Here is a 24175-nt window from a genome sequence, read left to right as displayed (position 1 = left end):
CGAGAGTCAGATGGCTGTTGAATTGCAGCAACATCATACATTATTTACTGACTATCTTCCTCTCCCCCTCAGTTCAATGTCGTGCCAGCACAGTGGTTAGCACTGCTGCCTCACCATGCCAGGGACCCGGGTTCAATTCCAGCCTTGGGTGACCTGTCAGAGTGGAGTTTGCACATTCTCCCTGTATCTGCGTGGCGTTCCTCCCACACTCCAAAGCTGTGTCGGTTAGGTGGACTGGCCATGCTAAATTGTCCCTATTGTCCCAAGATGTATCGGTTAGATGGATTAGCCATGGGAAATATGTGGGGTTACAAGGATAGGGCAGGGGAAAGGGCCTGGGTAAGATACTCTGTCAGAGAGACAGTGCAGACCCAATGGGCTGAATGGCCTCTTCTGCACTGTAGGGATTGGCACCACTTTCTTGGCATGGCCCAGGGTGGGAGACCCAGGCTATCTGTCACCTGACCGTTTTGTAGTCTCTTCCATATGACCCATTTCTCCCAAACAAGGGAAGGAACGAACATGGAGATAAACGTTCAGAAAAAAACATGGAAAACTGCAACTCTCAGTCATGAGATAAAATATCTGCTGAAGCTGGTGGGTCAATGGAACCTTTTCGGAACAGAGATGAATAAATGTTTGATGGGAAAGGAGGTTTAAGGGTTAAGGAACCAAAGCAGGCAAATGGGGTTAAATTGCAGATCAACCATTTGAATGTGGAACAGGCTTGATGAGCTGAATGGTCTCCTCCCAGTTCTCTGCCATCCTACATGGTGTTCATTCATGGGTCAAGTAACAAACTGCTTCACTGGGCAGGGAATTCCACAGATTCACAACCCTTTGTGTGAAGAAGTTCCTCCTCAACTCAGTCCTAAATCTGCTCTCCCTTATTTTGAAGCCATGCCCCCTCATTGTGGTTTCACCCACCAGTGGAAACAACTTCCCTGCTTCTACTTTATCGATTCCCTTCATAATCTTATATGTTTACATAAGATCTCTCCTCATTCCTCTGAACTCCAATGAGTATAGCCCCAGTCTGCCCAGTCTTTCCTCATAAGCCAACCTTCTCAACTCCAGAATCTAGTGAATCTCCTCTGTACCCCCTTCAGTGCCAGTATATCCTTTCCCAAGTAAGGAGACCAAAACTGTACACAGTACTCCAGGTGTGGCCTCACCAGCACCTTATACAGCTGCAACATAATCTCACTGTTTTTAAACTCTATCCCTCTAGCAATAAAGGACAAAATTCCATTTGCCTTCTTCATTACCTGCTGCACGTGCAAACCAACTTTTTGTGATTCAAGCACAAGGACGCCCGGGTCCCTCTGCACAGCAGCATGCTGCAATTTTTTACCATTAAAATAATAGTCAATTTTGCTGTTATACTGACCAAAATGGATGACCTCACATTTAGCAATATTGTCTTCCATCTGCCAGACCCTCACCCACTCACTTAGACTATCTATATCTCTTTGTACACTTTCAATATCCTTTGCACACTTTGCTCTGCCACTCATCTCAGTGTCATCTGTGAATTTTGACACACTACACTTGGTCCCCAACTCCAAATATCATGGAGGCAACATCCAGAGAAACCGAGGGGAATTGTGAAATGGAAAATGTAAAGTTCATTTATTAGCCACAATTAACACTGCAATGAAGTTACTGTGAAAATTCCCTAGTTGCCACACTCCTGTGCCTGTTTGGGTACACTGAGGGAGAAATCAGCACCTAAACAGCACATCTTTCGGACTGTGGGAGGAAACTGAAGCACCCGGAGGAAACCCATGCAGACAGGGAGGAGAATGTGCAGACTCCACACAGACAGTGACCCAAGCCGGGAGCTGAATCTGGATCCCTGGCGCTGTGAGGCAGCAGTGCTAACCACTGTGCTACCATGCTACCCTAAATGGGGAAATGATGGAAATATTCAGCAAACAGGCTTTGGAGGGAACTCATGCTTCAGGGCAGCAACCTTTTGTCGAAGGTGTGACCTCTGCTCCTCTCTTCACGGAGACTGCCCGACCTGGTGGGTGCTTTCCGAACACTTGCTGCTTTTGGCCATGATGGAGTACTCACCAGTTTGTCAATGATCTTGAGAAGAATGTTTAATCTGTCGAGTCGGTGGTCGATGTTTTCCCAGTACGACGTCAGGGCTGCCACCGGCTTGGCGTCACACCAGGGGAGGTAGTAGTAGTAGTTTCCTGCAAAGACACAGAGGGTTAGGTTTTTACGGAGAGATTAGTGCTCCCATAAACTAGCCGCAATGTTCATTGCAAATCACTGCCTCGGTAATGCCAAAAGTCACCAAGAAATAAACTTTACGTTCAACTGGATAAAGGACTATGATTATCGCTTGTGAGTGAGAACGACAGTGGTGATACGTTGTGGATACGACAGTGGAGAACGGAGAACGGAGTTGAGGAGGAACTTCTTCACTCAAAGGGTGGTGAATCTCTGGCATTCTCTGCCCGTTGAAGTGGTGGAGGCTGCCTCGCTAAATATTTTTAAGACACGGGTTGATGGGTTTTTTATAAGAGAGGGGATTAAGGGTTATGGGGAGAGGGCGGGAATTTGGAACTGAGCCACGACAGATCAGCCATGATCTTACTGAATGGCGGGGCAGGCTCGAGGGGCTAGTTGGCCTACTCCTGCTCCTATTTCTTATGTTCTTATGTACGTTACAAAGTATTTACAGTACAGAAACAGGCCATTTGGCCCAACATTTCAGTTCACACTTCCCACTCTATATTCACCTCACCTTGTCACCGTACCTTTCTTTTCTCCGTCGTGTGTTTAGGACAGCCCGGTGGCTCAGTGGTTAGCACTGCTGCCTCACAGCACCAGAGAACCAGGTTCAATTCCGGCCTTGGGTCACTGTTTGCGTGGGGTCTACATGTTCTCCCCGTGTCTGTGTGGGTTTCCTCTGGGTGCTCCAGTTTCCTCCCACAGTCCAAAGAGGAGCATAGACAGAGCGGATAGTTAGAAGCTATTTCCCAGGGTCGAAGAGTTAATTACTAGGGGGTAGGGGTTTAAGGTGCGAGGGGCAAGGTTTAAACGAGATGTACGAGGCAAGTTTTTTTACACAGAGGGTGGTGGGTGCCTGGAATTCGTTGGCGGGGAGGTAGTGGAAACAGATACAATAGTGACTTTTTAGGGGCGTCTTGACAAATACATGAATTGGATAGGAATAGAGGAAATGGTCCCCAGATGGGTAAGGGGTTTTAGTTCAGCTGGGTGGTTTGGTCAATGGAGGACCAAAGGGCCTGTTCCTGTGCTGTAATTTTCTTTGTTTTTAATGTGCAGGTTAGGTGGATTGGCCATGCTGAATTGTCCCTTAGTGTCAGAAGATTAGCAAGGTAATATATGGGGTTACAGGGATAGGGCCTGGTTGGGATTGTTGTCAGTGCAGGATTGACGGGCCGAATGGCCTTCTTTTGCACTGCAGGGATTCTCCAATTTATCCAGCTTCCTCTTAAATGTGTCAATACTGTTCACCTCAACCACTCCACCTGGTCGTGGGTTCCACAATCCCATCACTTTCTGGGTAAAAGCATTTCTCCTGAAAACACTGTTCGATTTATTAGTGGCCATCTTATACCTGGGAGATCTTGTGGCGTAGTGGATAGTGTTCCCCTCCCCCGACTCAGAGCCAGAAGCCCTCGGTTCAATTCCCGCCCCAGGACTCAATGGCCAAGGAAGCTGCAGTCATAACATGGCCAAAAAGGTGGATGCTCAAATTCCACATCCTTCCAACACGCCAATGGCAGTGTCAACAATGGGAGAGATTCCTGTGATAGAAAGAACACTGGGGCCTCTACCATCACTATACATTGTTCTCCAACACTCAGGTGCAAGTATATATTGCCACAGCAACTCAGACTCCAGACTGAACTTAACACACCACAATTATCATCGAATCCCTACAAGTGCAGGAGGCCATTCAGCTCATTGAGTCTGCACTGATCACAATCCCATTCAGGCCCTATTGCCATAACCCCACATATTTACCCTGCTAATCCCCCTGACACTAAGCGGCAATTTAGCACGGCCAATCTCCCTAACTGGCACATCTTTCCGGCTGTGTGAGGAAACCAGAGCACTCGGAGGAAACCCGCACAGACACGGGGAGAATGTGCAGACTCCGCACAGACAGTGACCCAAGCCAGGACTCGAACCCAGGTCCCTGGCACTGTGAGGCAACGGTGCTAACCACTGTGCTGCCCTGGTGTCGCTCCAAAGACCCAAGTTTCACTGCAAATGTTTAGCATACGTTGAAACATAGAAGATAAAAGCAGGAGGAGGCCATCTGGCTCTTCGAGCGTGCTCTGCCACTCATTACGATCATGGCTGATCATCCCTCAACAGCCTAATCCTGCTTTCTCCCCATGACCATTGATCCATTCCGAGTATCGCAAGCGGGGAATCAGACAAGAAAGGGTACCCTAAACTTGCCGGCAACATATCCCGAATTCTTCTTTGTTCAGCGGAAGCCTGACCTGTTTCCAATGGACCCTGACGCAATCGCTTACCATCAAATACAGTCCGGCTGTACTGCGTGGTAGACGCATGAAGTTTACACGACTTGTCGTACTTGTTGCCGTAGTTGCCCATGCTGACCTCGAACTGGACCGGCTCCTTCACGTGCTGCATCTGCGTTGCTGAATAGAACACCACACAGAGGCTGTACCTCCGTCGCTGCAAGTACTTCTGTAGAAACGCAATCAAAGAGATTCTCTCACCTCCCTCCCACAACAATGGTTTGCATTTAGGTAGCATCTTTAACGTTGCAAAGCTCCCACCAGACAACATTTGACAGGTGGGTGCTAAATAAACTTAGTAATGTGCAATAGAATTACATTTTTTGTATTTTACTTTCTCATAGCATATCATAGAATCCCTACAGTACAGAAGGTGGCTATTTGGCCCATCGAGTCTGCACTGACAACTATCCTATCCAGGCCCTATCCCTGTAACCCCATGTATTTGTTCCGCTAATCCCTCCAACCTACACATCCCGGGACACGAAGGGGCAACTTATCATGGACAATCAACGTAACCTGCATATCTTTGAAGTGTGGGAGGAAACCGGAGCACCCAGAGGAAACCCACACAGGCACAGGGAGAACGTGCAAACTCCTCACAGGCAGTGACCCAAGCCGGGAATCGAACGAGGGTCCCTGGCGCTGTGAGACAGCAGTGCTAACCACTCTGCCACCGTGCCGCCTTTGGTCCAATAGTCACAGAATAAACCTTTTTGGCTATCCAGTGAGCAGTGTTCATCATTGTGCCACCGTGTTGGTTGGTTGAACAGAAATACTTCCTTAAGAGTCATACAACATGGTGGTTTTTGTGTTTCTGGTTTGTAATTGTTAAAGGTTCTTGCTGAATGTCTTACTATTCATGTCAACAATACTCCTAATTAAACTTTGTTTTTAATAAAAGCTCCTCGTTGTCCAGTTGAATCACACCCAGAGTGAACCTCAAGCTCGTCCTAATCAAATTCAGCGTAAAATGTTACAGGTCAGGTGAGCTTCATAGAACACCTTGGAATCCGTTAACTTCTTGCAACATTAATTAGAAGACTCATTTACATTCCAGATATATTCGTCAATGGAAGTTAAATTCTCCTGGATGCCATGGTGGGATTTGAACTCATGTCTCCAAAGCATTACTCCAGGCCTCTGCATTCCTTGCCCATAATTTCACCACCCTGCTACCATCAGAGGTAGGGAGGGTGCAAGGTCACAGGGGCATTATCTCATTGAAACGGATAAAATTCTTTCGAGGGATGGACAGATAGGGTGCATGAATGTTGTTTCCACTGGCTGAGGGGGGAGGTGAGGGGTTGGAACAAGGGGTCTGTAATAAGTCTTTGGAGACAGAAGTCCCTTCAGCAAAATCCCTTTATTTACAAACTCTAACAGCAGTACACAGAGTGCTATCAGTCAACAGTTTAACTTGGGGGGTGCGAGGGGAACTGAAACACCCAGTTAAGGACAAGGCAAAGACTCCCTGATTGGCCCATCAGTTGGATCCTTAATCAGGGAATTCCTACTTCAATAGCCCAACCTCAATGGCCTGACTGAAGTCATTACAGGGTCACAAGATATGGGGAAAGGCCATTTAGGACTGAGATGAAGACAAACAGCTTCGTTGAGAGGGTGGTGAACCTGTGGAGTTCTCTCGCACAGAAGGCCTTGCAGGCCAAGTCACTGAATGCCTTTAAGAAGAAATAGATCGATTTCTTGACACTAAAGGCATCAAGGGGAAAGGGAGAAAGAGCAGCAAAATGGTGATGAGATAGGGGATCAGCCATAATGAATGGGCAGCACAGTGGTTAGCACTACTGCCTCACAGCAACAAGGATCCGGTTCAATTCCTCGCTGGGGTCACTGTTGTGTGCAATTTGCACATTCTCCCCATGTCTGCATGGGTTTCCTCCAAGTGCTCTGGTTTCCTCCCACACTCCAAAGATATGATTGGCCATGCTAAATTGCCCCTTAGTATCAGGGGACTAGCAGGGTAAATATGTAGAGTTATGAGAATAGGGCCTGGATGGGCTTGTATTCATTGCAGAATTAATGGGCCAAATGGCCTCCTTCTGCACCGAAGGGGTTCAATGAATTCCAGGGCAGGCTTGATGGGCTGAATGGACTCCTCCTGCCTCTATTTTTCTTTTTTTTGAAGCCCAGGATGAGGACTTTAGAATTGAGAAACTGCCAGACCAGCGGGGTCAAAGCACACAGGGATAATGGCTGAATGGGGAGAGACAACATCAGTTACAAGATGGCAGAGAATGGCTGTCATGTGATTAAGCTCCTTTGTACATTCACAGTTCACTCAGGTAGAGATATAGGGGAAAAAAAGAGATTTGAAGAGTTTTGTACAATGTGGGCACTTAATCATGTTTATATCATATTATATGTTGCCATTAGCAATTTAAGAATGGTTTAATTTAATCTAGACCCTTCATAGAAATAAGAATGCTGAAACCAACACTTGCTCTCCCATACTAGCGATCCACAATTCCTGATAGCTCGAATCAAACCACGGCACGTGTGGAAAAACGCAAGTTTATCACAGGAATACCTGTACACTCGAAGAATCTGCAGAGGACAAGTTGTCAATGGGTTTCCCCAAAATTTCGTCCATCCTTGTGCTCAATTCTATCAAAATCCGCCCTCGATAATAGACGCCTTCGCTCTATGAGGGAGGGAAATCAGAATGTTATGCTGAATATATTGGGGGGCACAACGGTTAGCACTGCTGCCTCAAAGTGCTGGGGACCCGGATTTGACTCCTGGCCTTGGGTCACTGTCTGTGCGGAGTCTGCACCTCCTTCCCTGTGTCTACGTGGGTTTCCTCTGGTTGCTCTGGTTTCCTTCCACTGACTAAAGATGTGCAAGATAGGTAGATTGGCCATGCTAAATTGCTCCTTAGTGTCTAACATGTACAGGTTGGGAGGACTGACCATGCTAAATTGTACCTTAGTGCCCAAAAATGCAGGTAAGATGGATTGGCCATGCTAAATTGGCCCTTGGTGTGCAGATTAGGGGGATTGACCATGCTAAATTGCCCCTTAGTGTCCAAAGATGTGCAGGTTAGGCGGATTGGCCATACTAAATTGCCCCTCAGTGTTCAAAGCTGTGTAGGTTAGGTGGATTCGCCATGCTGAATTGGCCCTTAGTATCTAAAGTGTGTAGGTTAGGTGGAATTTAGCATGGCCAATCCACCTAACTCGCACATCTTTGGACTGTGGGAGAAAATCGGAGCACTCGGAGGAAACCTATGCAGACACGGGGAGGATGTGCAGACTCCACACAGACAGTGACCCAAGCTGGGAATTGAACCCGGGTTCCTGGTGCTGCGAGGAAACAGTGCTAACCACTGTGCTACCATGCCATGCGGAGATGCCGGTGTTGGACTGAGGTAACATCGGTAAGAAGTCTCACAACACCAGATTCAAGTCCAGCAAGTTTATTTGAGAGTAAACCCACTAGTTCTCAGAACTCTCCGTTCACCTCATGAAGGGGCAAACCCTGAAAGCTGGTGGGTTTACTATCAAATAAACTTGTTGGACTTTCCAGTGTGCCACCCCAGGATGAGAATGTCAGAGGCTTCATAAAACCATATGATCCCAACAGCGCAGAAGTAGGCCATTTGGCCCATTGAGTCTGCACCGACCACAATCCCATCCAGACCCTATCCCATAAGCCCACATATTTACCCTGTTCGCCCCCCACTGACACTGAAGGGCAATTTATCATGGACAATCTACCTAACCCGCACATCTTTGGAGTGTGGGAGGAGACCGCAGCACCGGGAGGAAACCCACGCAGACACGGTGGGGGGTAGAATGTTCAAACTCTGCACAGACACAGTCAAGTAAGGAAATAAAGTCGGTCACCTTTCCAAGGTTGAGCTCATCATTCTTGTCGGTGCCGTCCAGCCCTTCCCGGGGGCTCCCATAGAGGTTTAAAAAGCACGGCCCAAACATCGGCAGGAAGCCGGGCATCTCATCATCTGTTCAGTTAGAAAACAGCATGCAAAATTACCAACTCACCAACCACACAGCATACATACAGCAAAGTGCAGGCAAGGGGTCTGGACATGAGCTGGGGTAACCTGAAGCTGGGGGTTAAGGATCATCATACACAATGCTCACTGATAACTCCCATAGGGAGAAGCTTCGGTACTCCCGGCTGAGTTCTTTTTCATTCATTCGTGGGACATGGGTGTCGCTGGCTGGGCCAGCATTTACTGCCCATCCCGAGTTACCCTTGGAGGGCAGTTGAGAGTCATGTAGGCCAGACCAGGGTAAGGACAGCAGATTTCCTTCCCTGAAGGACATTCGTGAACCAGATGGGTTTTTCCGACAATGGTTTTTGATTTGATTTATTATTGTCACACATATTGGGATCCAGTGAAAAGTATTGTTTCTTGCACACTCTACAGGCAAAGCATACCATTCATAGAGAAGGAAAGGAGAGAGAGAGAGAGAGAGACAGGATCTTCCAGTTCCACTGATGTCAACGGCATTTGTGTTGTTAATCAGCTGTACGTCCGGAGAAGCATGGGGGACGCCATCAGTGGGGCACTGGAAGATATTGCCATTGGCAAGTGTTGGAAAATTAAGCCCTCAGGATTTTTAGTCAGTAAGTAAGCTAATTTTAAATAACTAATTAAAAATAACTCTTCAGAAATGATGCAGAATTAGTTTGTTGTTATATTTGATTTATTGTTGTCACGTATTTACATACAGTGAAATACATTGTTTCTTGCATGCTTTACAGACAAAGCATATCATTCATAGAGAAGGAGAGATTGCAGAATGTAGTGTTACAGTCATTGCTAGGGTATAGAGAAAGATCAACTTAATGCAACGTAGGTCCATTCAAAAGCCATGAGCTTATTAATTGACAGAGAAGGCTGGAAGGGCCGAATGGACTATACCTGCTCCTATTCCTTTAGTTCTTAAGTCTAGTGAGGAAATATAAAGCAAGTTGGATGCAGTGAACACTGAATTGTTGAATTAAGGCTGACATTGAAAGGCGGCACGGTGGCACAGCACGGCTGCCTCACAGTAAAAGGGACCTGGGTTCAATTCCCGGCTTGGGTCACTGTGTGGAGTCTGCACGTTCTCCCCGTGTCTGCGTGGAGTTCCTTCTCATGCTCCAGTTTCCTCCCTTTCACTGTGAGGCAGCAGTGCTGTGCCACCGTGCCGCCTTTTAATGTCAGTCTTAATTCAACAATTCAGTGTTCACTGCATCTAACTTGCTTTATATTTCCTCACTGTCCAAAACATATGCCAGTTAGGTGCTAAATTCTCTCTGTGTACCCGAACAGGCGCTGGAGTGTGGCAACTAGGGGATTTTTACAATGACTTAATTGCAGTATTAATTAAGAGTACTTGTGATGAATGAATAAATTAAAGCAGTTGCAGTTTGGATAATAAAACTTATTAAAAGTTATTCCACTGCATATTAATCAGTTAATACGTTCTGCAGAAGGAGACATCAGTGACTACATCTGTTTTGGAAAACTGATATATCATTAAGTGTTTCTAAAAATGCAAACCTATCAATAAGGTCATAGCTGTTTCCAACGTGGAAACAGGCCCTTCTGCCCAAATTGCTTTTTTTAAAAGTCCCAAAGCTAGTCCCAGTTGCCCACATTTGGCCCATATCCCTCTGTATCCATCTTACCCATGTAACTGTCTAAATGCTTGTTAAAAGACAAAATTGTACCTGCCTCTACTATCACCTCTGGCAGCTTGTTCCAGACACTCACCACCCTCCGTGTGAAAAAATTGCCTCTGGCCCCTTTTGTATCTCTCCCCTCTCACCTTAAACCTATGCTGTCTAATTTTAGACTCCCCTCCTTTGGGAAAAGATATTGACTATCAAGCTGATCTATGCCCCTCATTATTTTATAACCTCTATAAAATCACCCCTCAGCCTCCTACATTCTAGACAAAAAAGTCCCAGTCTATCCAGCCTCTCCTTATAACTCAAGCCATCAAGTCCCGGTAGCATCCTAGTAAATCTTTTCTGCACTCTTTCTAGTTTAATAATATCCTTTCTATAATAGGGTGACCAGAACTCTACACAGTATTCCAAGGAAATGAAGGACAAATGCACATTCCTACAATTTCATGTCTTAAAACAGTCCAAAGTCAGTCCAGAGACAAGTTTTCAAGTTTATTTATTTAGCGTCGCAAGTAGGCTTACATTAACACTGCAATGAAGTTACTGTGAAAATCCCCTAGTCGCCACACTCCAGCGCCTGTTCGGGTTTCACTGAGGCAGAATTTAGCACATAACCAGCACGTCTTTCGGACTGTGGGAGGAAACTGGAGCACCCAGAAGAAACCCACACCAACACAGGGAGAACGTGCAGACTCCGCACAGAGAGTGACCCAAGTCAGGAATTGAACCCAGGTCCCTGATGGTGATGCTGCATGCAACTTGGGATAAACATTTGGGAGTTGTTTATGAATAACACTACTGGCTATAATCGAACATTATCATGTGTTTTCGATGATATCATTGGCTGAGTGCCAGAGAACTTTCTGGAAGAACGTGCAAAGTTGAGGACAAAAGAGGTACTTGGAGTCTTTTTCCCCAGCAGGAACTTGAAGATCACATTCGCAATTTGTGCCCTGAAGATCATCTTCAGAGAAGATGAAACAACCACGAGGAAGATCTACACTTCAAGGCAGACCTGGACAGTTCACTCAAATGGGTATTATTTGTTATTCATCAAAAAGTTAATTAAGGTTAAGTACGAGTTGAGTACGTTAAAGTGCAGTACCTTAAGACGTCTCACAACACCAGGTTAAAGTCCAATAGGTTTATTTGTAATCACGAACTTTCGGAGCGCTGCTCCTTCCTCAGGTGAGCGGAGAGGTCGGTTTCACAAACACGGCGCATATAGGCCACAACACAATTGCAAGATAATGGTTGGAATGTGAGCCTTTATATGTAATCCAGTCTTTACAAGTACAGATGGTACAAGTGGAGAGAGGGTTAATCACAGGTTAAAGAGGTGTGAATTGGCTCAAGCCAGGACAGTTAGAACAAAGAACAAAGAAAATTACAGCACGGGAACAGGAATTTGGATTTTGCAAGCCCTGGCAAAATAAAAACTTGATTATCTGTAAAGACTCACATTCCAACCATTATCTGACAATTGTGTCTTGGCCTAAACATGCCATTTATGAAACCTATCTCTCCACTCACCTGAGGAAGGGGCAGTGCTCCAAAAGCTAGCGATTCCAAATTAACCTGTTGGACTTTAACCTGGTGTTGTGAAACTTCTGACGGTGCCCACCCCAGTCCAATGCCGGCATCTCCACCTCCTGGCTGTGCTCAAGTAAGTGTTGCGACTCACGTATATTTATTTTGAGCATTGTGACTCGGACTGTTAAATAAAGGAAGATTCCATTAAAGTGAATGCTGAGTTGACTGTCTGTCTTTCATCGGTCGCACAAGGGGAAAATACTTGGGGAAAAAGGTTTCAGTATTCCAGTCGGATAACAGTCCCTATCCTGATGCATTGCCTTTGAGCAAGGTTACACAGGATTTGGGAGCAAACTAAAGGCTTTGTGGCTGTTTGGAGGCAATTTGAGTTTTCAGATGGAACAAAGCAGGAGCTGAGATGTCCTGGTTAAATGGAAAGGTGGAAGAAAGGCTTCTCCTCATCAACATGGAGACAAACATCCCTTACCTTCTGACCCGTTGGATGAGATTTTTGAGATGCTCAAGAACGTTGTTCCCAAAGGAATACTTTTGATGGCACTCTTCCTGAAAACAGGAACCATTCAAGATCTTCAGTAAGCTTCATGGACAACTGAACTGAGGTTCTTCAGCATATTAAAACAGGCATATTAAAGCATATTAAAAACTCTGACCCGACGCACAACCACAAGGATATTATTGAACCAGAAAGATTGCAGCAAACATTTACTCAGATGCTACCTGGACTTGATGGTTTCAGAGAGTCACAGAATCCCTGCAGTGCAAAAGGAGCCCATTCAGCCCATTGAGTCTGCACTGTTTCTCTGACAGAGCATCCCATCAGGCCCTATTCCTGGAGTCCCACATGTTTCATAGAATCCTACAATGCAGGAGGCCATTCAGCCCATCAAGTCTGCACTGACCACAATCATACTCCAGGACCCATCCCCATAACCCCATACATTTACCTTAGCTAGTTCCCCGACACTAAGGGGCAATTTAGCATGGCCAATCAACCTAATCCGCACATTTTTGGACTGTGGGAGGAAACCGGAACACCCAGAGGAAACCCATGCAGACATGGGGAGAACATGCAAGCTCCACACTGACAGTGACCCAAGCTGGGAATCGAACCCGGATCCCTGGACTGTGAGGCAACAGTGCTAATCACTGTGCCACTATACCGTGAGTTATAGGGAGGCGATGGATAGACTGTGACTTTTTTTCCCTGGAGATGAGTTTAGCTGAGGCAACAAGTTGCAGGGAAGGTCAAAATGGCAGCACGAGCTAAGCAGGGTAGTCTCTAATGCGACAGGAACCAGACACCAGCCTGTCCTGCTTCAGAGAATGAAATGAAGCAATCTCCACCTACCGTTCACACACCGTGAAGCGAATACTCTCGCACAAGGAAGGAAACTGTGGGGAAAATAAATACAAAAGGTGATATCGTCACTGGCCCAAAAGTATCTAATTTCCTGCAATTCCCCAAGACCATTCGCCAACACTAAGCGCCACTGTATATTAGGAATGGCTTAACAGATCTTCCAATTATTGATGTCAATAATTCAATAGAAGTCACTGATATATAAAGGGGTCACAGATGGCATTGGGTTGTTGGTGGAGAATGACGCGTGGAAATGGATCAAAGAAATAAAGATACTTTATGAAGAAGTAGAACGTGTGTCTCTGTTACCCTACAGCAAGCGAGGCTTGAACACTGTATGCTGACCAGACACGGTAACGTTTTCTTCATGGGAAACCCAACTTCTTGTTGCAAGTTATCACCTCCACCAACTGATCTATTTCGAGTCACTCCAATGAAAGCTCTTCCATACTATCGTCATAATAACTAAATGCACCAGCCCGATTCCTCACTCCTGACCCAGGGTATTGGAAACAGCAATAATTTTTTCTGACCTACATGTTCCTTTAATAATCTTTAAAGGGACATAGTGGCATAGTGATAATATCACAGAACTGATGGACCGAATGGCCTAATTCTGCTCCTATGTCGAATGGTAATCCAGGCTAAAGGTCTGGGGACATGGGTTCCAATCCCACCACGACAGCAGATAGAATTTAAATTCAATTAATAAAATCTTGAATATAAATATAATGTTCACAATGATGACCATAAAATCAGCATCAATTGTCACAAATTCCACCCGGTTCACTAATCACAGAATCAGACAGTGCAGAAGGAGGCCATTCGGCCCATCAAATCTGCACCAACCACAATCCCACCCAGGCCCTATCCCCATAACCTTATTTATTTACCCTACTAACCTCCTAACACCGAGGAGCAATTTAGCACAGCCAATTCACGTAACTTGCACATCTTTGGATTGTGGGAAGAAACCCACGCAGACACAGGGAGAATGTGCAAACTCCACACAGACAGTGACCCAAGTTGGGAATTGAACCCAGGTCCCTGGCGTTGTGAGGCAGCAGTGCTAACCACTGTGTCACCCCCAAACCTCTCCTCAAAGCTAATACCCTACAGACCAGGCAACATCCTGGTAAACCTCTTCTGTACCCTCTCCAAAGCCTCCTTATCCTTCAGGTAGTGTGGCAACCAGAATTGTACACAATATTCCAAATGAGGCTGAACTAAGGTTCTGTACAGCTGCATATGATCTGCCAATTTTTATATTTTAACCCTTTTGCACATTCTGGGAACCCATAGTTTAAGTATCACTGCTATTTTGTGCAGTCACGTCTTTCCAAACCTTGGCTCCCTTGGCCTGTGATTCTGAATTCCAGGTTCAAAAGCAGTGGTGTGAAACATACCCGGCTGCGCAGATAAATCACTTGGTTCCATTCTGGGTTGACGTGGTTTTCAATGACTTTCGTCGCTACCTGCAAGGAGGACAGTGTTAGATTCCCGCTGTCCGCTCAACTTTCTCCCCCCACCCATTTAATCCCCAACTTTTGGAAGAGTATCACAGTGTAAGAGAAAATCGTGAACCAATCTCTGGCGTTTATTGCACAACCCCCTCCCCACACAGTTGGGTGCAGCGAGCCTGAGGTCTGTAATTAGGTAAGACTGCAAATAAAAACTGAAAATGCTTGGCAGCTCAGACAACACCTGGGGAGAGAAGAACAGAGTTCATAGAATCCCTACAGTGCAGAAGGAAGCCCTTCGGCCCATCGAGTCTGCAGCGATACGTAGGGTTATGTGAATAAGGCCTGGGTGGGATTGTGGTTGGTGCAGGTTTGATGGGCCGAATGGCTTCCTTCTGCACTGTCGGGATTCTATGATTCTATGGCAATAATTCCACCCAGGTCCTATACCCCTAACCCAACATATTTAGCCTGCTGATCCCCCCGACATTAAGGGCCAATCTAGCATCCACCTAACCTGCATATCTTTGGACACTAAGGGGCAATTTAGCACGGCCTATCACCCTAACATACACATCTTTGGACACTTAGGGGCAATTTAGCATGGCCAATCCACCGAACCTACACATCTTGGGATACTAAGGGTCAATTTAGCATGGTCAATCCACCTAACCCGCACATCTTTTGGACTGTGGAAGGAAACCGGAGCACCCGGAGGAAATCCATGCAGACATGGGGAGAACAGATAGACTCCGTACAGACAGTGACCCAAGCCAGGAATTGAACAGGGTCCTTGGTGCTGTGAGGCAGCAGTGCTAATCACTGTGCCACCCTCTCTTTCACCTGTGATCTGTGACTCACCTGAACAGTCACCCAGCATGGTTCAAATGAAGAGCGACTCAACAGTATATCTCCCACTTTTACCCTAATATTGGTGCCAGGGCCCCACGAATCAAAACTTATTTCTTGCACAGCAGCCTTTGAACCATGCATTTAACTGTCTTCTGATTTACCCTATGCCAATTTATTCATGGCTGAAGTATAGCCCCTAGCAGTCCATACTCAGCAGAACTGTATATTGTTGGTACATCCTGGACTCTTCCCCTCCCACTGCAAATTCCTCTCCAGCCCAAAACAGCCAGCTGCAGAAAACTGTGTCTATCCCACCCCCCCTCTTCCTGACTATAGTGTTCCAAACAACCCCTCACTTCAACAGCTTCCTTTACCATGGTGTCATAGAATCTTGGATCCTACAGTGCAGAAGGAGGACATTCAGCCCATTGAGTCTTCACTGCCCATAATCCCACCCAGCCCTATCCCCATAATCCCATGCATTTATCCCGCTAGTCCCCCTGACACAAAAGAGCAATTTAGCATGGCTAATCCACCTAACCTGCACATCATTGGACACAAGGGTCAATTTAGAATGGCCAATCCACTTAATCCGCACATCTCTGGGACTGAGAGAGAAAACCGGAGCACTCAGAGGAAACACACACAGACATGGGGAGAATGTGCAAACTCCACACCAGCAGTGACCCAAGGTCAGGAATCAAACCCGGGTCCCCCGCGCTGTGAGGCAGCAGTGCTAACCACTTTGCTACTGTGTGTGCCCTTGTGTCAAGGTCAGTTTGCTCTATGACCTTCCAGCAGAAGTGGGAAAAGTTCAAGATTCAGTCGGTTTTGAGCAAGGAGCAGATGGGATAAGGGCAAGAAGATCTGTGATGGGCTGGAAGATAGCAAAGTGCGAGTGACGGAAGTATTCGTCTCCCAGGGCCAAAGGGAATGGAGATGGATAGGAAAAGAAATAAATTATGGGCCTGGAGCAGGCTGAAGTGAAAACGTAGAAGTGAAACCAGCAATGGAAAGGACAGAGTTTGCAGCTGGAAGTTGCTGAACACAACGTTGAAAAGTGTAAAGTGTCTAACTGAAATGTTGTCACTCGAGCTGATATTGAGCTTCAGTAATATCTCTCCCAATGGGAACACAGGTCCTTAATGTGTCGCACAGGGATCACGCAATGAGTTTCCACTTCAGCAGCAGCAAGCCAGCACTTCCCAAACCTGTGGCTGGTCTCACCTGGCAGATGCGTGGGAACACAAACCCAACGTGTGCCCTTCCAAGGTCATGCACCAGCTCAGCTTATATAGTTCCTCCGCTGTTACAGGGTCAAAATCATAGAATCCCTATGGTATAGGAGGAGGCCACTTGGCCCATCAAACCTGCACTGACAAGTTCATAAGATATAGGAACTGAATTAAGACCATTCGGCCCATCGAGTCCACTCCGCCATTCGACCATGGCTGAGATGTTCCTCATCCCCATTTTCCTGCCTTCTCCCCATAACCCTTCAACCCATTACCAATTTAAAATCTAACTCCTCCTTAAATTTACTCACTGAACCAGCATCCACCACACTTTGCAGTAGCAAATTCTAACAATTCCATCCAGGACTTATCCCCGGAACCCACCTGTATATACTCTGCAAATCCCGCTGAGGGGCAATTTGTCATTGGCCATGCTAAATTGGACAATCCCCCTAACCAGCATGTCTTTCGCACAGATAGTGACCCAGCCAGGACATCAAACCCGTGTCCCCAGTGCTGAGGCAGCAGTGCTAACCACTGTGCCACCATGCTGCCCTGCACCTCGCACTGGAGCACTCCCTTAGTTGTGCACTGAAATGACACCCTAATTTTTTTTTTGTGCTCAGATCCTGCAGTTGGACTTGAACCTGAAACCTTCTGACTCTGAGGGGAGAGTGCGACCCACTGAGCCACGGCTGACACCACTTTCTCAATGGTAATCACAGGTGGGCCATTAGCACTCAGCCAGCGACGTGCCATATCTCAAGACTGAGTTATGGAAACTCCTCCACCTATTGCTTCCCCCCCTCACCCCAACCCGGGACACTCTCCCCTACCCCTGCAATGGGACATTCCCCTCAACCCCAACCATCACCATCCCACGACATGACAGACTGCAGGGGAGGGTATCAAACTTCAGTCCCTGAAATTCAAGATGCGCACGGCACAAACTCATTACAGCGCTGGATGGCTAAGGGAGGAAGGGCGACGTGATCTCACCTTAGTTCCGGCAAAGCTGACTTCCAGAAATGAGTCGACGCCATCCTTTTTATCAGAATCCACCCCAAACATGTGCTTCAAGTTTGACATCAGTCCTTTGGCCACTGGAAAGAGAGCAACAGAGTGAATGTGACGACCATTTCCGCCCTCACCTCTCTCTGCTTCATTGGCAATACGATGTACTTCGAGTTTACCTCCCTATGTTCCTTCCAATGCTGGCTGGTTTAGTAGTCTGGTTCAAAGTGGGTAGATCGTGGCTGCATGTGACGGTGCAAAGCATTTGATTGCGAGCTTGCACCTTGTTCTGTACTGCGCTGTGCGCCATTTTCATTTCTGCATTCAGCGTGAATAAAAATGGGAGACCGGCCAGATGGGAATGACAGGTGCAATCAGAATCCACCCTAAACTTTCCCAGGAAAAGGAGGCACGGTGGCACACTGGTTAGCACAGCTGCCATCAAAGAAGAGATAAATTGACAAATAGGGGTGGCACGGTAGCACAGCTGCCTCACAGCTCCAGGGATCCGGGTTCGATTCCCGGCTTGGATCACTAATTATATGGAGCTTGCACGATCCCCCCATGTCAGCGTGTGGGTTTCCTCCAGGTAGAATCATAGAACCCTACAGTGCAGAAAGAAGCCATTTGGCCCATCGAGTCTGCACTGACCATAATCCCACCCAGGTTAGGTTGATTGGCCATGGTTTTAAAAAAAATGCCTCTCAGTGTCAAGAGATTAGCAGAGTAAATACATGGGGATATGGCCTGGGTGGGATTGTTGTCAATTCAGGCTTGATGGACCACACACACACAGACAGTCAACCGGGAATCGAACCCAGGTCCCTGGCGCTGTGAGGCAGCAGTGCTAACCACTGTGCTACTGTGCCACCCCTATTTGTCAATTTATCTCTTCTTTGATGGTCTTCTGACCTATGACAACCCTTCCCTCACTCCCCCTGTATTCATTCAGTATAAAGGAACTGATCAAATACGGCAGGAAGAGAGCGGGGCTGATGGCACGGATTCCCACTGGCAATGAAACTCGAGTATTGCTGCAAAGAAAGGCATGTTGCCTCAGCGTTACGTCGGACACATCAGGACAAATGCAAGAATGCCAAATTTCAAAACTATCACAACAATTTATACTACAGGAGAGATGGGGTACTGAATGGTTGGCAAGCTGACTCTGATTGGCTGAGGCCACTGAACCAGTAATGGAGAGGCCAAGGCTCACATTCCTGGGACATGGGTTCCAATCCCATCATGGCAGCTGGCTGAATTTAAACTCAATTAATTAAAATAAAATGGAATTGAAAGTTGAAATCATGAAACGATTAGCAGATGTTGTATAAATCCATCTGGTACATGGATGGCACAGTGGTCAGCACTAGGGACCTGAGTTCGATTCCTGGCTTGGGTCATTGTCTGTGTGGAGTTTGCACATTCTCCTCTGTGTCTGCGTGGGTTTCCTCCGGGTGCTCCGGTTTCCTCCCACAGTCCGAAAGACATGTTGGTTAGGTGCTAAGTTCTCCCTCAGTGTACCCGAACAGGTGCGGGAGTGTGGCGACTGGGGGATTTTCACAGTAACTACATTGCTGTGTATTAATGTAAGCCTATTTGTGACACTAATAAATAAAAACTTACAAAAAAAACTTAATGTAGGGAAGGAAGTCGGCCACCATTACTGGAGTTGCATGTAGGCCAGACTGAGTAATGTGGTTGCCTGTTAATTTCTCTCAAGGGGCAATTACAGATGGGCAATAAAACATTGGCCTTGCCAACGACACACACATCCAGCGAAAGAATACAAGACAGGAATGGAAGGTAAAGTTTATTCATTAGTCACAAGTAAGGCTTGTATTAACACTGGGTGGCACAGTAGCACAGTGGTTAGCACTGTTGTTTCACACTTCCAGGGACCTGGGTTCGATTCCCAGCTTGGGTCGCTGTCTGTGTGAAGCTTGCACATTCTCCTCATGTCTGCGTGGGTTTCCTTCAGGTGCTCTGGTCTCCTCCCACAGTCCAAAGATGTGCGGGTTAGGGTAAGGGGCAACTTAGCATGACCAACGTCCTGAGATGCGTAGATTAGAGGGATTAGCGGGTAAAATATGTAGAGATATGGGGATAGGGCCTGGGTGGGATTGTGGTCGGTGCAGACCTGATGGGCCAAATAGCCTCCTTCTGCACTGTAGGGTTTCTATAATTCATGACTCTTTCTATGACTGCAGTGAAGTTATAGTGAAATTCCCCTAGTTGCCCGTTTGGCTCTAGGGCCTGTTTGGGTCAATGCATGTCTTTCAGACTGTGGGAGGAAACCGGAACATCCGTACGAAACCCACACAAACACGGGGAGAACGTGCAGACTCCACACAGACAGTGACCCAAGCCAGAAACTGAAGCCAGCTCCCTGGCGCTATGAGGCAGCAGTGCTAACCACTGTGCCGCCCAGGAGGGAAGGGCGGGGCAATGGCAGACCACAAAAGCAGCACAACTCAGCCACAGTGTGGCCAGACTCTCCCAACTCGGCACTGGTGGGGAAGCAGCCGTGTTGTGACATCTCCCTCACATACTTACTGTGTGAAATGTCCTCCCCTCTGTAGACGTTCAGTTCAAAAGTGACCCATCGGGAAAGAATGCCGATTGGCTGTAGCAGGTTACTCTCAACATCATCCTCCTCGTTTGTCCCTCTCTTGTCTATCTAGTGCAGCAAAGGGACTTCGATTACAAAAAAAATTACATTCCCACTTTTATAAAAAACACAGTTTCTACTTCCTTGTATTTTGTACACATATTTCATCCAATCATAGAACCCCTACAGTGCAGAAAGAGACCATTTGGCCCATCGAGTCCACACTGACCACAATCCCATCCAGGTCCTAGCTCCATAACCCCATGCATTTACCCTAGTTAGTCTCCCTGACACTAAGAGGCAATTTAGCATGGCCAATCCACCTAATCTGGACATCTTTGGGCACAAAGGGGCACTTCAGCATGGCCAATCCCCCTAAACTGAAACAATGTGTAGATAAAAGATACGTGCAGTCTTTTGTCTCTAATGATCAAGCATCGCAAGATGAAATGTGGCTTGAAGAACATCTTCAGACAGACCATGAGGACAGGTTTTACATGGGGAATGAACTCCGCCATTTCATTGCAACCAGGTAGTGTTTGTTTTCAGTTAAAGAGCTAATATTCAACTGGGATTACAGTAAAAGAGTTGAAGTCTTGCAACTGTTTAAGTTTGAGTTAGTATCTAAAGTGTTAAATAAAGGAAGATTGTTAAGAGAATTAAGAGTCCACTCCTGCTCTTATTTGTCTCATTGAACTGGAATGCTTGGAGGGGTTTAAATTAGTAGCTGAATACTAACACCCTGTCTTGGGACAGGATTAATTACCAAGTGCTGCTATTGTTAACCACCCACACAGTGGTGTCTTTTAGAAGTGCCCAGATGGGCAGTCAATGGCATAGCTGCTATGTCACTGAAGTAGCAATCTAGAAGACCAGGCTAATGTTCGCGGAACATGGATTCAAATCCCAATGTCATGATGTGGAGATGCCAGTGTTGGACTGGGGTAAACACCGTAAGAAATCTCACAACACCAGGTTAAAGTCCAACCAGTTCAAATCCCAAGTCAGCTCTTAATGGCACGGTGGCACAGTGGTTAGCACTGCTGCCTCACAGCACCAGGGACCTGGGTTCAAGTCCCGGCTTGGGGCACTGTCTGTGTGGAGTCTGCACATTCTCCCCTTGTCTGCATGGGTTTCCTCCGGGTGCTCGGGTTTCTTCCCACAGTCTGAAAGATGTGGAATCTGTCCTCATGGTCTCTGTGAAGATGTCCTGGTTCAGTGCACTGACGGTGCTAAATTCTCCCTTGGTGTATCGGAACGAGCAATGGAGTGTGGTGACTCAGGGATTTTCCCAGTAACTTCATTACGGTGTTAGTGTAGGCCTACTTGTGACACTAATAAAGAAACTTCATTTTTAACCTAGGCTATAATACACCAGTGCAGTACCAAGGGAGTGCAGCAGTGTCTGAAGTGCTGTTTTTTTTGAATGAGATATTATCACGAGGACTCCAACTGCAGCCCTTTCAACATTGCAACAATTGTGACTCTTCAGGTGCTTTGGGAGTGTGGACATTGGGCCGAGGGAGGATATTAAGACAAGTTCTTTACCTGAGCCCCTTCAAGTCAATCCTTAAAGAACCAATAAAATTTGGTTGTACTCACCGGTGCCTCATCACCCGCTGCCAGGACAATGATGCTGACTTTCAGGTACCCTTTGGCCAAGGCACGCAAGTCATCTGGCTCATACAGGAGCAGCCATTTCCGTAACACCGCATGACCTGCAGCAGAAAACCGCCATAGCATTATACTGTATTCACAGCACAAGCAACAGGCCATTCAGCCCAAATACTCTATGCTGGTCACCTACACTCCACAAGTCTCCTCCCGCTCTAATTCATCGAACTCTGTTAGCCCGCATACCTATTTTTTTCCCCCTTATGTGTTTATCTACCTTCCTGAGATGCACCCATGCTATTCCCCTCTAACACTCCCATGTGTGGCAACCTTCGCTTGCTAACAAATCTTCGTTTAGTCTGAAAAAGAGATGCACTGTTCAAGTTTCTCATCTTGTACTCATATGGGCAGATACAAGAATACCAAATTTTACAAGGAGTTACAAGTTAAGCAGCAGAAAGAAGAGAGTTTCTGATTTCACACACACATTGTGTGACGAAGTGCTTCCCAACACTGCCCCAGTCTGTCTGCTTTTACTTTAAGGTAATGGCCTTTTCATGGAATCCTACAGTGCAGAAGGGGGCCATTCAGCCCATCGAGTCTGCACTGATGACAATCCCATCGAGGGTAGGGCCTGGCCCTACCCCAGTAACCCCAAGCATTTACCCTGGCTCGTCCCCCTAACCTGGATATCTTTGTCACTAAGGAGTAATTTAGCATCGCCAATTTATCTATCCTGCACATTTTTGGACACTAAGAGACAAATTTAACATGGCCAACACACCTAATGCATACATCTTTGGACACTAAAGGGCAATTTAACATGCCAATCCGCTTAACCGACACATCTTTGGACAGTAAGGGGCAATTTAGCATGGCCAATGCACCTAACATGCACACATATCTTTGGAGTGTGGAAGGAAACTGAAGCACCCGGAGGAAACCCATGCAAACACAGGCAGAAAGTGTAAACTCATTACAGTGACCCAAGCGGGAAACTGAACTCAGGTCCCTGACGCTGTCAGGCAGCAGTGCTAACCACTGTGCCACCATGCCGTGTTCAGGACTCCATTAGCCAGAGAAACAGCTTTTCCCTATCTCAACTCCTGGTTTTCTATGCAACAATATTAGAACTTGCAGCCAGCTCCACATTCAATAAGATCATGGCTGATCTAATGGGGGTTGTCCCCTGCAGGCCAAAAATCTGTCTAACTCAGCCTTAAATATACTTAAAGACCCAGCCTCCACACTTCTAGAGAATTTGAAATATTCTTGACCCTCAAGAGTGAGGAGATTCCTCTTCACGGGCATCTTAAGTCTCTTTATTTTTAAACTGTGCCCCTGAGGACAAGGTTCCCTCATGTGGGGGAACATCCTCTCACCATCTACCCTGTCAAGACTCCTGAGAATCTTGTATGCTGCAATTAGATCACTTCTCATTCTTCATAGAATTACAGAATCCCCAAAGCGCAGAAGGAGGCCATTCAGCCAATCAAATCTGCACCAACAACAATCCCACCCAGGCCCTATCCCCATAATCATATGCATTTAACCTTGCTAATCCCCCTTGACACTAAGGGGCAATTTAACATGGCCAATGCACTGAACCTACACATCCTTGGACTGTGGGAGGAAACTGGAGCAGCCGGAGCAAACCCACGCAGACACGGGGAGAAATGCAGACTCCATACAGACAGTGACCAGAACTGGAAATTGAACCCAGGTCCATGGTGCTGTGAGGCAGCAGTGCTAACCACTGTGCCACCATTTCTAAACTCCAACGGAAATAGACCCAACCTGCTCAACATTTCCTCAATCTGATCACCACTTAACCTCTCCTATACTCAAGCAAAGATAAGCCTAGGCCATGCAGCTTGTTAGATAACCCTTTTCGTCTGGACTTGCTCCCTCTTTGACACTCTGCAAGATGCTCACATTACACGAAACGATGGCAACATCACTTACCTGGGAGATCATAGATAGAGCCAATGTCCAGCTGTAAGAGAACATTTGGCAAAGTTCATCAAACTGTTTGTGAAATCATGAGATAAGGGTTGGTAAATTCCTATTGGGAAGCACGAGACATGGCGTTGCATTGTAAAAAATCCCGTGACACTATTCAATTAGTTCTCCATGGCCTGTTGGCACCAGTATTGGGGTAGGTGGGACCTGTTCAGGTGGGATGGGGTTGGTCTGAACCGTGCTGGGATCAGAGTGCTGGCTAATCGTGTAAAGAGGACTGTAGACAGGGCTTTAAACTAATT

At 46.6% G+C, this 24175-nt stretch overlaps 1 protein-coding gene across 1 annotated transcript in view; it reads right to left on the bottom strand.

Moving 5' to 3' along the window:
- Positions 1-24175, bottom strand: part of LOC145361252 (myoferlin-like) — a 123598-nt gene that overhangs the window by 80218 nt on the left and 19205 nt on the right. Inside the window, exons 8-18 of the mRNA XM_080216885.1 lie at positions 23877-23907; positions 21900-22015; positions 20243-20366; positions 17672-17775; positions 14532-14600; positions 13114-13157; positions 12232-12308; positions 8411-8526; positions 7093-7206; positions 4533-4710; positions 2080-2204 (exon numbers count right to left, since the gene is read on the bottom strand). Of these exons, the coding sequence (XP_080073011.1) occupies positions 2080-2204; positions 4533-4710; positions 7093-7206; positions 8411-8526; positions 12232-12308; positions 13114-13157; positions 14532-14600; positions 17672-17775; positions 20243-20366; positions 21900-22015; positions 23877-23907 (1098 nt within the window). The remainder of the gene's footprint in view (positions 1-2079; positions 2205-4532; positions 4711-7092; positions 7207-8410; positions 8527-12231; positions 12309-13113; positions 13158-14531; positions 14601-17671; positions 17776-20242; positions 20367-21899; positions 22016-23876; positions 23908-24175) is intronic.

The sequence above is a fragment of the Carcharhinus amblyrhynchos genome, chromosome 34 (genome assembly GCF_965287045.1).
Source record: "Carcharhinus amblyrhynchos chromosome 34, sCarAmb.v2.hapA, whole genome shotgun sequence".
Lineage (NCBI taxonomy): Eukaryota > Metazoa > Chordata > Chondrichthyes > Carcharhiniformes > Carcharhinidae > Carcharhinus > Carcharhinus amblyrhynchos.
The sequence above is the reverse complement of the archived record's forward strand: the minus strand, read 5'-3'. Positions and strand labels throughout refer to the sequence as shown.